The sequence below is a fragment of the Lipotes vexillifer genome, unplaced genomic scaffold, assembly GCF_000442215.2.
Source record: "Lipotes vexillifer unplaced genomic scaffold, Lipotes_vexillifer_v1.1 scaffold95, whole genome shotgun sequence".
Taxonomy (NCBI): Eukaryota; Metazoa; Chordata; class Mammalia; order Artiodactyla; family Lipotidae; genus Lipotes; species Lipotes vexillifer.
The window spans coordinates 1,562,178-1,577,657 of record NW_006791458.1 but is presented as its reverse complement, the minus strand read 5'-3'; the positions used below and the strand labels follow the sequence as shown (position 1 = coordinate 1,577,657).

Below are 15,480 nucleotides of genomic sequence, written 5' to 3'. Positions count from 1 at the left end.
TTCCCCTCGATAGCACTTCTCTCTCCCTAAAATCTTTTCTAACTTGAGAGATATAAAATGAATTCTTTGTTTCAATCTTCATTTTTTGTTTACTAGGAGACTGAATTTTTTTTTTAATGATCATTTTTATTACTTACAGCCTGTTCCACTAATTTTCCTGAGGCTAATTCTTCTTGGAGTTTTTGGGCTTTCAGCGTTCGTTTTGCCTAAGAAAAAAGAAACATTTGAAATTTACTTAGTCAAATGAACATTTAATTTTTATATGTGTAAAATGCGTAGGTTTATTGTTTTCAGTAAAGGTCACTGGACAAGGTCATGCTTTGTAGCTCTAGACCTCTGGCTCCTAAAGAGCAGGAGTTACAAGGAATTCCCTGGTGGTCCAGTGGTTAGGATTTCGTGCTCTCACTGCCGAGGGGCTGGGTTCGATCCCTGGTCTGGGAACTAAGATCTCAAAAGCCATGCAGTGTGGCCAAAAACTAAACGAACAAAAAACCCCCCAACTCTACTGAATGCTCTGTGGTGACTTAAATGGGAAGGAAATCTAAAAAGGAGTAGATACATTTATATGTATAACCGATTCACTCTGCTGTACCTCAGAAACTAATAAAGCATTGTAAAGCAACTACATTCCAATAAAAATTAATTAAAAAAAACATGAATGGATAAAGATGATGTGTGGAATATATACACAATGGAATATTTAGCCATAAAAAAAAGAATGAAATTTTGTCATTTGCAGCAACATGGATGGACTTGGAGGGCATTATGTTAAGTGAAATAGGTCAGAAAGAGAAAGACAAATACTGTATATTACTTATATGTAGAATCTAAAAAAATACAACTACTGAATAAAACAAGAAAGAAGCACACTCATAGAGAACCAACTAGTGGTTACCAATGGATAGAGGAAAGGGGGGAGAGGTAATAGAAGGGTAGGAAATTTAAAAAAACGGGGGGTTATTATAGGATTATATGAAATCATGTGTGTGAAACTTCTGAAAATTGTAAGGCCCTATAGTATTTAATGACTCATTCAATTAAAAAAAACTAAATTAAAAAACAAAAAGAACAGGATGAATTGGGAGATTGGGATTGACATATATATACTAATATGTATAAAATAGATAACTAATAAGAACCTGTTGTATAAAAAAATTAAGTTAAAAAAACCCAAAAACAACCCCCCCAAAAAACAAAAAATGAAAATGAGTTGGATTCAATCAGCCGTATTTAAACAGGAGTTACAAACTCCTGTTTGAACCAGGCATTAATGTAAACCGAGTTAGACACCACCAGGGGTAAGCTGCAGAGAACAATCCCTGCTGACGAGGTGCCACCTGACTCAAGATGACTGACCCCTCCAGGCTGGCCCAGGATTACCGCATATTTCACTGTTCAAGAAAATATAGGGCTTCCCTGGTGGCGCAGTGCTTGAGAGTCCGCCTGCCGATGCAGGAGACGCGGGTTCGTGCCCCGTTTCGGGAAGATCCCACATGCCGCGGAGCGGCTGGGCCCGTGAGCCATGGCCACTGAGCCTGCGCGTCCGGAGCCTGTGCTCCGCAAATGGGAGAGGCCACAACAGTGAGAGGCCCGCATAACGCAAGAAAAAAGAAAAAAAAAAAAAAAGAAAATATAAAATTCAGATTTTTATGTGAAATCCATGATTTTAAATGTTAACTCCACTTAAAAACAAAAACAAGAAAAAAGCAATGTGACTATGGTGTTTAAAAAATGGGAGTGAGTAGGTGAAATCATAACAGAAAAAATTTAGGTTAAATTAAAATAAAATTCAATTTTCTGAAACGACTTATCCTCTTCCCCTTTCCCCACCCTGAAATGCTATGTGAGACAACTATAAAACAGGCCCATAGGCAAGATATAGTCTGGGGGCCAAGAGTTTATAAAAGAAAGGAAAAAGCTTTGGACACTAATCTGTTCTAATGCTTCCAGTATTTTTTGCAACCTAAGTCATGGAGTAAAGGACAATATAAGAATGAAATAAAAAGAAATTGCTGCCAAATAGGGCTAGCACACTGTTTATTTCACTATTCAATTAGGCTTACTACTACTACAATAATAAAAATGCCATCATTTTTATACTGCTTGAAGACTCAAAAAATAGAGTTGCTAAATTAGAGATACAGCAAAATGTACATTCTTTAAGGATAGCAGGAAAGCAGTGAACTGTGCTCACCAGATCAACTTTCGCATACTCTTCTACAATTTTCATGTGTTCTTCTGGATTGTAGCCATTCCACCGATCCCGCTTCCCATCATAGTCAAACATCAGCTGAGGCTGGACGTGTTCATCTGGAGCTATATTAGTACCTGTAAATTTTGCTCCAACTCGCCTAGGTCTCTGGAAAACAGAATAAGATTAAACCTTTTCTTAAGTATCTACAGCCCAGAGGAAAACTTCATATAATCTTTACAGAGTGGGTGTGAACATACCATGGGACTTTATGGTTTATTCAATTATTATTTAGTCTTCCAGCAAAACTTTTGATGATGCTAAACTAATTTCATTCAAATTAATTTTTATTTAACTTGTACCTAAATATAGGTAATTAAAAAAACAGAATGAAGCTCTCTGACAGGAATAAAGAAAAAGACTCTCTGACAACAGTTTCCAAAATTCTCAAAGGTGAACTCACCTCAAAGCAGTCTTTCTTTTTGTGTGTCATGGCTCCACAGTTTTCACATGCTCCTTTGCGGTACTTAGTAGTTATGGAATTCTATAAATGGATGTAAAGAAAAACAAGGAAAATTTTTATTTATCTGAATAAGTTCAAAATAACTTTGGCTCTCATTCCTATATTGTCTAGTGAAATGATTTATTCATTAAGAGGAAAACCAGTTAGAATCTCCACTTTTATAAATGAGAAAGTTTAAAGACTTCAGCAATATCAAATTTACAAAATATGGATGCTAAAGTAGTATGTATTGTGAATTTTAATACCACATAAAAGGTCATATAATCTGTTTCTACTTTATATAGTGTTGCTTTAGAGGTTCTTATATTAAGTTCTTAAAATAAAATCTCCATTTTCACACGCATATATACAAGTTGCATACATACCTCTTTTACACCCCTCTTGTACCAGTCTCCAGATGAGCTATACTGCTTTTGTTTCTCTGGCTGTGGTCTCTGGTGCTTTAAAGTAGGCCTTTTTGATGGATCAATATACCATGGCACTGAAGAAATATACTGAGGAATATGAGGATTGATGTCTCTGTAATAAAATAAATTTTTTTTTAACAGAATGAAGTTGAAAAATAATTGATATTACAATTACAAAGGTAGCCTATACAGAATCTAAGAATACAGATACTGTACTGGGAGGAGAGAGGCAGAATATGCCTGTTATCTCTATAATAAAAAACAATTAAAAATAAAGAAAATAATTTATATTAGAGTGAAAAAATTTCCAACAAAGAAACTAAAAATAGTAATATAACTAAAGCAGGAGGAGCGATGAAGGAATATAGGGACCTCTGTTAGTGAGATTAATCTTGTATCAGAGTAAGAAGTTATCTAATAATGTCTAGAGTTGATTATAATAATGGTATAGGTATGTTATTTAGAGATGTGGAGGTATCAACCAGAAAAACTCAAAACAGACTGACAAGTATAGTCATCCCTAGGTATCTGAGAGGGACTGGTTCAGGACCTGCCTCAGATACCAAAACCTGTGGATGCTCAAGCTGCACAGTCGGGCCTCTGTATCCACGGTTTGGAATCCAAGGATTCAACCCATGGCAGATTGTGTAGTACTGCACATAGTTATTGAAAAAAATCTGAGTATAAGTGGACCCACACAGTTCAAACCTGTGTTGTTCAAGGGTCAACTATAGTCACTTGTGTAGAGTAGGACAGGGAGTGGGAAAACTGAAAAGGACTACAGCTATTCATTACAAGTCCTTCATTATTATCTGATTACTAAACCTATACATATGAGTTTGATAAAATAAATAAAAACAAAAATGATGTAAGTGATAAAGATGGCTTCCTGTCAAGGCAAAGGATGAGAAATTGGTAAACCAAGTAGACATGAATTTGAATTCTGAACAGATCTTGCAAAAAAATTAAAGTACTTACTTTCCTTCTTCATCAACTTCTGCAGGGGCATTACCCAATTTTCGCTGTTCTTCTAGCTCCTTCTTCTTTCTCCAGTCCTCTCTGGTCATTTTCTTTGGTTCCTCCAAACTCATTTCTTTGGACCCCGAAAGGGTGGCCGCATTACCTGCATCCATGGCTGCAGCTGACATGGTTATCTGGCCTTCTCTATGAAAAGGAAGAAATATCTATTAGTATAAACTAGCCCTTGGTGAATTCACCAGTGAAACTATCAGAAGTACACTCTAGGGCTTCCCTGGTGGCGCAGTGGTTGAGAGTCCGCCTACTGATGCAGGGGACACGGGTCCGTGCCCCGGTCCGGGAAGATCCCATGTGCCGCGGAGCGGCTGGGCCCGTGAGCCATGGCCGCTGGCCTGCACGTCCGGAGCCTGTGCTCCGCAACGGGAGAAGCTGCAGCGGTAAGAGGCCCGTGTACCGCAAAAAAAAAAAAAAGTACACTCTAATGACACATACTGTGTGTTATACAGAATGTTTCATATTCTAGACATTATTAGTTAACTTCTTGCTCTGATACAAGATTAATCACTAACATAGGTCCCTATCTTCCTAAATCTCTCCTCCCCCTTTAGATATATCACTATTTTTAGTTTCTTTGTTGTTTTTTCACTCTAATATAAATTATTTTATTTTAAATTGTTTTTTATTATAGAGATAACAAGCATATTCTGTCTCTCCCTTCCCACTACAATATCTCTATTCTTAGATTCTGTATAGGCTACCTTTGTAATTGTAACATCAATTATTTTTCAGCTTATGTCTTATTCTTCATAGTGTCTGTAAGGGAAAGGTCTCTTTCCCCTCCACAAAAGTCTTTATATACTGTTGCAGTTTTCCTCTCAACTCTAAGTTATAAGTGGAGAGAGACATACACATGTATTTAAAATTTCATGAGACTCTTTCTCTCATATATATTCCTGAATTCCTCTCTACGTAAGCGTCTCAAACTTTTCTACCACACTAACCCTTAATGAGTACGTAGGGTCCTATCTGTGTTCCTCTTAAAGACTGGATGCTTTAAGATTTACCTATATTCATCGTCTCCATTTCCTCATCTTCTGCTTCCCTTCTCAATCACTCTGATTTAGCTCCCACACCCCTCCCCCCAGTCCAGAGATACCACTAAGTTATCAATGTGCCTAGTCCTCTGGAAATTTTTCAGTTCTCTTCCTTCCCCTTTTGATATATTCTTATCCTTTGGCTTATGTGACACTATACTTTCTTGGTTTTTCTTGTACCCCTCTCGCTGATTCTCCTGAATCCTTTTAAGTTCATCCATTTCTGCACAGTTATTTTATTTTGGATTCCACAGGGGTCAATCCTGGGGCCTTCTTCATCACTCTAAACTCCACCAGAGGACAAGCTCATCTATTTCCAAGGTTTTGATAGCCACGATATACAACTGCTGGCTCTCCAATTTACTTCTCTACTCCAGAACTTCTGTCTGAGCTTCCAATAAATACATTCCAATTGCTTACTTCAAAGTACCTCCACTTAAATGTCTCTGAGAAACCTGAACTCAACAAATCTTAATTCAAATTCATAATCTTCAACTAAAAAAAAAATTCATATCTTCTCTATGAAATCTAATCTTTTTCCACTGTTCCCTCTCTTGATGAAAGACACCACCATCCATCCCTTTTCACAAGTGTTCCAGCTAATTCCCACACCTATTTCATCACTAAGTAACGTTATTTTCACCTTCTGAATATCACTCAAATTCATTTACTTCTACTATCAATAACCTTCGTGTTAATACTTTTCCCTACCAGTCTCTCCCAATTCCCTCCAATCAGTTTTCCACACTGCAGTGTTATTTTTTCAAAACAAAAATTTGATCATATCATGTCCACTACCCAAGCTTAAAACCGTCTAATGTAGCACTGTCCAAGAGAAATATAACGCCAGCCCTATATGTCATTTAAAATATTCCACAGCCATACTAGAAAAGTAAAAAGAAACAGGTAAAATTATTTTTGCAATATTTAACCCAATATACCCAACATATTATCATTTCAACATAGGAAAAAATCTGTTTAGACTTAGAAAAACTAAGTCTTTAAAATCTGATATGGATTTTACACGTATTCAGACTAGCCAACATTTCAAGTGCTTAAGAACCACAACAGTCAACAGCTACTGTACTGGACAGTTCAGCCCCAATGGCATCTTGTAATTCTTACTTTAAAAACCACTGAAGACACAGTCCTGGTCTGACTGGGCACAGGTACTATGACTGAGGCCTAGGACGGCGGCTTCCTTCTAGGTCCCGTTCCCTCCTCAACGTGGCGTTCATCAGTCTCGTAAGGATATTTGTAACAATTAGGAGCCTTTGGTCCACTTCTCGGGGTTCTTCACCCTCACCCACCTCTCTTTTGAAGTTCTCACAATATTTCCCTACCCGGTCCCGCAGCTGCTTACCCCAAGACAGCCGGACATGAAGGAAGCCAACCATCTATGTTTACTTCCTGACCTCCTCCCTCTCCCAGCCGCCCCTGCGGCACCTTCCGGACGACCCACACATGCGCGCTACGAACTCTTTGAGTCTCAGGCTCCCAAGCGGAGCTGGTCTCGCGAGATGTTGAGCTGTGTCCGTTTCTCTCCTGTGGGTCTATAGACTGGGTTAAGTTTGAGCAGCTTTTTTTCCGCTCTGTTCTTTGAAACTTTTTTTTTTTAAGAGTCGCCGCGTCATACGACGTAAAACAAAACAAAGAAAAACTTAGTAGAGAGCAGACAACAGCTTAAGCCTCACTAGAGCGCTGTGAAATGAAGGGGGAAGTGCGTGAAGTTAAAAAAAAAAAGTTAAAATTAGCATTAATTAGTAGCCAGGTAGTGTAACACGCTGGGGACAAGGTAAACACAAAGTGTCTTCCTCTCCTCGAATTTACATCATGCGGAGTGAGAAAGACACTGAATTATTCAAAAATGTATAGTTCTAGAAAGCCGCTATGAAAGGTATACCAGGTGCTATGAGAACATGAGGCACTATTCCGTAATTGTGACACCTCGTCCCAATGTGATATTGTATTTTACCATTAGGAAAAAAATACTATAAGACGATTTCCATTTGGGAAAACAGTAATATTTATGACATCTCAACCTTCCTTTATAATATGAAATAAAATACTGGAAAATATTAATCTTGGAGTAGAATTCCCCTCCCCCCTTTTTTTTTTGGTCCCATCCTCTCTGTTCCGGTCACGTTTTATTTTTCAAAACAGTATGTGTTCCTTTCAAATGTCAGAGTGACATCCTTGCTTCAATAAGAGATCTCATCATAATATAATCTATTTTTTCTTATTAAGAATGTGCAGTGCCTAGCATAGAAATGTAAATATTAATTTTGATTTTACAGGGCAATAGTTGAAGGTACAGAAGTCAGAAAATAGTCTGAAAGTGAGTAGTCTGAATCACTCGCACTTTGCTTTTTTTTTAATATATATTTTATTTATATATTTTTGGCTGTGTTGGGTCTTCGTTGCTGTGCGCGGGCTTTCTCTAGTTGCAGCGAGTGGGGGCTACTCTTAGTTGCGGTGCACAGGCTTCTCATTGCAGTGGCTTCTCGTTGCGGAGCACGGGTTCTAGGCACGTGGGCTTAGTAGTTGTGGCATGCGGGCTCAGTAGTTGTGGCTCGTGGGCTCTAGAGTGCAGGCTCAGTAGTTGTGGCGCACAGGCTTCATTGCTCCACGGTATGTGGGATCTTCCCAGACCAGGGCTCGAACACGTGTCCCCTGCATTGGTAGGGGGGTTCTTAACAACTGTGCCACCAGGGAAGTCTCACACTTTGCTTTTATCTCCTTAAAACAATTCCCAAAATTTGCTTGGAAGTGTTAAGGTGTATTTAGTTCAAACTGTCAGGCACAAGCCAGGGAGCACATCTCTCAGAGGAATTATAGAATGTGCTGGACAAGAGAGAAGAACCTTTTGTAAGGTTCAGATTCCCCCTGGAGGATTCTGAGGAGGGTCTAGGGAAGCAGGGATCAATTCTGGATGGGTTGCTGTTTGATAAACTGGGATTGATTAGGATCTAGATGCAGATATAAGGTGAGGATGGTTTAGCAATTGGGTATCTCCAGTAATGGTCTGGGGTATAGCAGAGTGGGTTTGGGTCATCATTAGTAACGAAACAGTGGTTACTCAAAGAGGGAGTGGTTGTGCATTTTACAGTTACTGCATGACCTTGGGAGACACAGTGCTTTCTGTTGTAGGGGGAAGACTTACCCTAGGGAGATATAAACCTTGCGCCCCAAAACTTCAGGAGATAAAGAATCCCCACTTGGAAGCTGTAGGTGTTGTTAAAGATAAAAGCCACAGGCCCAAAATGGTGTTACTTGTGCTAAAGCCCATGATACCAAACCTACATTTAACACCTAACGTGTTAAACACCTAACAACTTCAAAATGTAATCCCCAGAAATGTAATCCAATCAACCAGTTTGGAATTTCCTGGTCAATACTGAAGAGGTAATATGTCACCTGGACCCTTTCTATCATCCCCTCACCCCCACCCTGCCTCTCAGAGGAAGAAGAGGCAATCAGCTGTAAAAACCTTGCTGTTCCTTGCCCCCTTCCCCGCCCCCCAAAGATGTCCCAGCCTAAAAATAATCCTTTCTATTATTCTGCTAATAGCTCCATGCCCCACCCTTCTTCCTACAAAAACTTTTCAGTTTGTACAACCCCTTGGAGCATGCTTCTGGTTGCTAGGTGGGATGCTAATTCATGAGTTGTTGAATAAAGCCAATTAGATCTTAAAGTTTACTTGATTGAATTTTGTTTTTTGACAGTGTCGTGCAGATTTGGTTTCAAAATGAACACTTTTGTGTGTTGATGTAATATGGAGCTGAGACATTTAGGAGATACAGGGAGGAAATAAGGGGAGGGCTAGGGATAAAGGAGAAAGGACAGAAAAGGGGCAAAGAAGGTATGCATTTTTTTGTCCTTCCTCTTTTCTTCATGATGTCCAGCATTTAATAAGCATTCAATAAATATTTGTTGAATGAATGAGACATTCAATCAATTTTGGTCCTGAAATGCCAGGGAAGATGGGACAATGAACTGGCATATGTTTCAAACCATATCTATGCCAGGTGTAGTGCTAAGCCTTTTGTGAAAGAGTAATGTAGGCTCAACTCCTCTCTCCCAACTTACATGCAAGTTAAAAATTATCTGGTGACCTGTTGGGAGTACGGTTTGGATGACACAGGTCACCCTTGGTCTGTTGAATTGATTTCTTTATCTTGTTCAATATATTTCTATTCACTGTAGAAAGGAAAAGGTCACCAACTTTTTCAAGGACAATTTCTCCCCATATCTTGGAAATTGGAATTCCTTTTGTATATCTTTATTATTCGTCTGATCTTTTTCTCTTGTTCACCCTCTGTCCTTCCCCCACCAGCTTTGATGAATATATTGTTGAGATGTTAAAAGTTTAAAATAAGTCCCTATTGGGACTTGCCTGGCGGTCCAGTGGTTAAGACTCTGCGCTTCCACTGCAGGGGGCACAGCTCGATCCTTGGTCTAGGAACTAAGATCCCAAAAAAAAAAAAAAGTACACTCTAATGACACATACTGTGTGTTATACAGAATGTTTCATATTCTAGACATTATTAGTTAACTTCTTGCTCTGATACAAGATTAATCACTAACATAGGTCCCTATCTTCCTAAATCTCTCCTCCCCCTTTAGATATATCACTATTTTTAGTTTCTTTGTTGTTTTTTCACTCTAATATAAATTATTTTATTTTAAATTGTTTTTTATTATAGAGATAACAAGCATATTCTGTCTCTCCCTTCCCACTACAATATCTCTATTCTTAGATTCTGTATAGGCTACCTTTGTAATTGTAACATCAATTATTTTTCAGCTTATGTCTTATTCTTCATAGTGTCTGTAAGGGAAAGGTCTCTTTCCCCTCCACAAAAGTCTTTATATACTGTTGCAGTTTTCCTCTCAACTCTAAGTTATAAGTGGAGAGAGACATACACATGTATTTAAAATTTCATGAGACTCTTTCTCTCATATATATTCCTGAATTCCTCTCTACGTAAGCGTCTCAAACTTTTCTACCACACTAACCCTTAATGAGTACGTAGGGTCCTATCTGTGTTCCTCTTAAAGACTGGATGCTTTAAGATTTACCTATATTCATCGTCTCCATTTCCTCATCTTCTGCTTCCCTTCTCAATCACTCTGATTTAGCTCCCACACCCCTCCCCCCAGTCCAGAGATACCACTAAGTTATCAATGTGCCTAGTCCTCTGGAAATTTTTCAGTTCTCTTCCTTCCCCTTTTGATATATTCTTATCCTTTGGCTTATGTGACACTATACTTTCTTGGTTTTTCTTGTACCCCTCTCGCTGATTCTCCTGAATCCTTTTAAGTTCATCCATTTCTGCACAGTTATTTTATTTTGGATTCCACAGGGGTCAATCCTGGGGCCTTCTTCATCACTCTAAACTCCACCAGAGGACAAGCTCATCTATTTCCAAGGTTTTGATAGCCACGATATACAACTGCTGGCTCTCCAATTTACTTCTCTACTCCAGAACTTCTGTCTGAGCTTCCAATAAATACATTCCAATTGCTTACTTCAAAGTACCTCCACTTAAATGTCTCTGAGAAACCTGAACTCAACAAATCTTAATTCAAATTCATAATCTTCAACTAAAAAAAAAATTCATATCTTCTCTATGAAATCTAATCTTTTTCCACTGTTCCCTCTCTTGATGAAAGACACCACCATCCATCCCTTTTCACAAGTGTTCCAGCTAATTCCCACACCTATTTCATCACTAAGTAACGTTATTTTCACCTTCTGAATATCACTCAAATTCATTTACTTCTACTATCAATAACCTTCGTGTTAATACTTTTCCCTACCAGTCTCTCCCAATTCCCTCCAATCAGTTTTCCACACTGCAGTGTTATTTTTTCAAAACAAAAATTTGATCATATCATGTCCACTACCCAAGCTTAAAACCGTCTAATGTAGCACTGTCCAAGAGAAATATAACGCCAGCCCTATATGTCATTTAAAATATTCCACAGCCATACTAGAAAAGTAAAAAGAAACAGGTAAAATTATTTTTGCAATATTTAACCCAATATACCCAACATATTATCATTTCAACATAGGAAAAAATCTGTTTAGACTTAGAAAAACTAAGTCTTTAAAATCTGATATGGATTTTACACGTATTCAGACTAGCCAACATTTCAAGTGCTTAAGAACCACAACAGTCAACAGCTACTGTACTGGACAGTTCAGCCCCAATGGCATCTTGTAATTCTTACTTTAAAAACCACTGAAGACACAGTCCTGGTCTGACTGGGCACAGGTACTATGACTGAGGCCTAGGACGGCGGCTTCCTTCTAGGTCCCGTTCCCTCCTCAACGTGGCGTTCATCAGTCTCGTAAGGATATTTGTAACAATTAGGAGCCTTTGGTCCACTTCTCGGGGTTCTTCACCCTCACCCACCTCTCTTTTGAAGTTCTCACAATATTTCCCTACCCGGTCCCGCAGCTGCTTACCCCAAGACAGCCGGACATGAAGGAAGCCAACCATCTATGTTTACTTCCTGACCTCCTCCCTCTCCCAGCCGCCCCTGCGGCACCTTCCGGACGACCCACACATGCGCGCTACGAACTCTTTGAGTCTCAGGCTCCCAAGCGGAGCTGGTCTCGCGAGATGTTGAGCTGTGTCCGTTTCTCTCCTGTGGGTCTATAGACTGGGTTAAGTTTGAGCAGCTTTTTTTCCGCTCTGTTCTTTGAAACTTTTTTTTTTTAAGAGTCGCCGCGTCATACGACGTAAAACAAAACAAAGAAAAACTTAGTAGAGAGCAGACAACAGCTTAAGCCTCACTAGAGCGCTGTGAAATGAAGGGGGAAGTGCGTGAAGTTAAAAAAAAAAAGTTAAAATTAGCATTAATTAGTAGCCAGGTAGTGTAACACGCTGGGGACAAGGTAAACACAAAGTGTCTTCCTCTCCTCGAATTTACATCATGCGGAGTGAGAAAGACACTGAATTATTCAAAAATGTATAGTTCTAGAAAGCCGCTATGAAAGGTATACCAGGTGCTATGAGAACATGAGGCACTATTCCGTAATTGTGACACCTCGTCCCAATGTGATATTGTATTTTACCATTAGGAAAAAAATACTATAAGACGATTTCCATTTGGGAAAACAGTAATATTTATGACATCTCAACCTTCCTTTATAATATGAAATAAAATACTGGAAAATATTAATCTTGGAGTAGAATTCCCCTCCCCCCTTTTTTTTTTGGTCCCATCCTCTCTGTTCCGGTCACGTTTTATTTTTCAAAACAGTATGTGTTCCTTTCAAATGTCAGAGTGACATCCTTGCTTCAATAAGAGATCTCATCATAATATAATCTATTTTTTCTTATTAAGAATGTGCAGTGCCTAGCATAGAAATGTAAATATTAATTTTGATTTTACAGGGCAATAGTTGAAGGTACAGAAGTCAGAAAATAGTCTGAAAGTGAGTAGTCTGAATCACTCGCACTTTGCTTTTTTTTTAATATATATTTTATTTATATATTTTTGGCTGTGTTGGGTCTTCGTTGCTGTGCGCGGGCTTTCTCTAGTTGCAGCGAGTGGGGGCTACTCTTAGTTGCGGTGCACAGGCTTCTCATTGCAGTGGCTTCTCGTTGCGGAGCACGGGTTCTAGGCACGTGGGCTTAGTAGTTGTGGCATGCGGGCTCAGTAGTTGTGGCTCGTGGGCTCTAGAGTGCAGGCTCAGTAGTTGTGGCGCACAGGCTTCATTGCTCCACGGTATGTGGGATCTTCCCAGACCAGGGCTCGAACACGTGTCCCCTGCATTGGTAGGCGGATTCTTAACAACTGTGCCACCAGGGAAGTCTCACACTTTGCTTTTATCTCCTTAAAACAATTCCCAAAATTTGCTTGGAAGTGTTAAGGTGTATTTAGTTCAAACTGTCAGGCACAAGCCAGGGAGCACATCTCTCAGAGGAATTATAGAATGTGCTGGACAAGAGAGAAGAACCTTTTGTAAGGTTCAGATTCCCCCTGGAGGATTCTGAGGAGGGTCTAGGGAAGCAGGGATCAATTCTGGATGGGTTGCTGTTTGATAAACTGGGATTGATTAGGATCTAGATGCAGATATAAGGTGAGGATGGTTTAGCAATTGGGTATCTCCAGTAATGGTCTGGGGTATAGCAGAGTGGGTTTGGGTCATCATTAGTAACGAAACAGTGGTTACTCAAAGAGGGAGTGGTTGTGCATTTTACAGTTACTGCATGACCTTGGGAGACACAGTGCTTTCTGTTGTAGGGGGAAGACTTACCCTAGGGAGATATAAACCTTGCGCCCCAAAACTTCAGGAGATAAAGAATCCCCACTTGGAAGCTGTAGGTGTTGTTAAAGATAAAAGCCACAGGCCCAAAATGGTGTTACTTGTGCTAAAGCCCATGATACCAAACCTACATTTAACACCTAACGTGTTAAACACCTAACAACTTCAAAATGTAATCCCCAGAAATGTAATCCAATCAACCAGTTTGGAATTTCCTGGTCAATACTGAAGAGGTAATATGTCACCTGGACCCTTTCTATCATCCCCTCACCCCCACCCTGCCTCTCAGAGGAAGAAGAGGCAATCAGCTGTAAAAACCTTGCTGTTCCTTGCCCCCTTCCCCGCCCCCCAAAGATGTCCCAGCCTAAAAATAATCCTTTCTATTATTCTGCTAATAGCTCCATGCCCCACCCTTCTTCCTACAAAAACTTTTCAGTTTGTACAACCCCTTGGAGCATGCTTCTGGTTGCTAGGTGGGATGCTAATTCATGAGTTGTTGAATAAAGCCAATTAGATCTTAAAGTTTACTTGATTGAATTTTGTTTTTTGACAGTGTCGTGCAGATTTGGTTTCAAAATGAACACTTTTGTGTGTTGATGTAATATGGAGCTGAGACATTTAGGAGATACAGGGAGGAAATAAGGGGAGGGCTAGGGATAAAGGAGAAAGGACAGAAAAGGGGCAAAGAAGGTATGCATTTTTTTGTCCTTCCTCTTTTCTTCATGATGTCCAGCATTTAATAAGCATTCAATAAATATTTGTTGAATGAATGAGACATTCAATCAATTTTGGTCCTGAAATGCCAGGGAAGATGGGACAATGAACTGGCATATGTTTCAAACCATATCTATGCCAGGTGTAGTGCTAAGCCTTTTGTGAAAGAGTAATGTAGGCTCAACTCCTCTCTCCCAACTTACATGCAAGTTAAAAATTATCTGGTGACCTGTTGGGAGTACGGTTTGGATGACACAGGTCACCCTTGGTCTGTTGAATTGATTTCTTTATCTTGTTCAATATATTTCTATTCACTGTAGAAAGGAAAAGGTCACCAACTTTTTCAAGGACAATTTCTCCCCATATCTTGGAAATTGGAATTCCTTTTGTATATCTTTATTATTCGTCTGATCTTTTTCTCTTGTTCACCCTCTGTCCTTCCCCCACCAGCTTTGATGAATATATTGTTGAGATGTTAAAAGTTTAAAATAAGTCCCTATTGGGACTTGCCTGGCGGTCCAGTGGTTAAGACTCTGCGCTTCCACTGCAGGGGGCACAGCTCGATCCTTGGTCTAGGAACTAAGATCCTGCATGCCATGTGGCATGGCCGAAAACAAACAAAAAAAGTCCCTATTAAATGATAGAAGTTTAAAGGAAGCCTGAATTATGTACTCATTAGGTCATTATTTTGTTCCTAAGTCAGATTCTGTATAACAGAGACAGCATCCTAACCTGAAATATTGATGATAGTCTTGCAATTAGGAAATAATCAGTCCATTTTTTAAAAATTGAAGTATAATGGATTTATTATATTATATTAGTTTCAGAATCAGTCCATCTTAATCACAAGCACCAGAGAATGACACAAACACTGCCGTTTTATCTACCTGTACTTTCATTTCTTAATTTTTAATTCTGCCCTGCTAGTATTCACTAGACCTAATATGGGTTTTTTCCCCCACCGGACTATATATTGACTGTATATGTATTTTTTATATCTCTAACTGAAATACAACAATTATGTATCCGTCTCCCTTCGTCATTTTCCCGATGACTACAATGCCTTTCCTCCAGTGCTGCCCCTTCTTTTTGATTTGATCTGCTCTATTTACTCTCTGGAAAAATAGTTGATTAGTTGAAGACTTTAGGAAAATAGTTCTGTCACAACCTCACCTTGACTTTTTGAACTTCACAATCTTCTCATTTGAAACCGTCTTGGACACCTAAGTGTCTCAGGAAAAAACAAAAAACTCCAAAAACCAACTCTGTATCTTGGTATTACAGTAATC

At 39.2% G+C, this 15,480-nt stretch overlaps 1 protein-coding gene across 1 annotated transcript in view; it reads right to left on the bottom strand.

Moving 5' to 3' along the window:
* Nucleotides 1-6,574, bottom strand: part of SLU7 (spliceosome associated SLU7) — a 15,554-nt gene extending 8,980 nt beyond the window's left edge. Inside the window, exons 1-6 of the mRNA XM_007464402.1 lie at nt 6,537-6,574; nt 4,100-4,285; nt 3,080-3,233; nt 2,655-2,735; nt 2,195-2,359; nt 138-206 (exon numbers count right to left, since the gene is read on the bottom strand). Coding sequence (XP_007464464.1) covers nt 138-206; nt 2,195-2,359; nt 2,655-2,735; nt 3,080-3,233; nt 4,100-4,285; nt 6,537-6,574 — 693 coding nt within the window. The remainder of the gene's footprint in view (nt 1-137; nt 207-2,194; nt 2,360-2,654; nt 2,736-3,079; nt 3,234-4,099; nt 4,286-6,536) is intronic.
* Nucleotides 6,575-15,480: the final 8,906 nt, after the last annotated feature.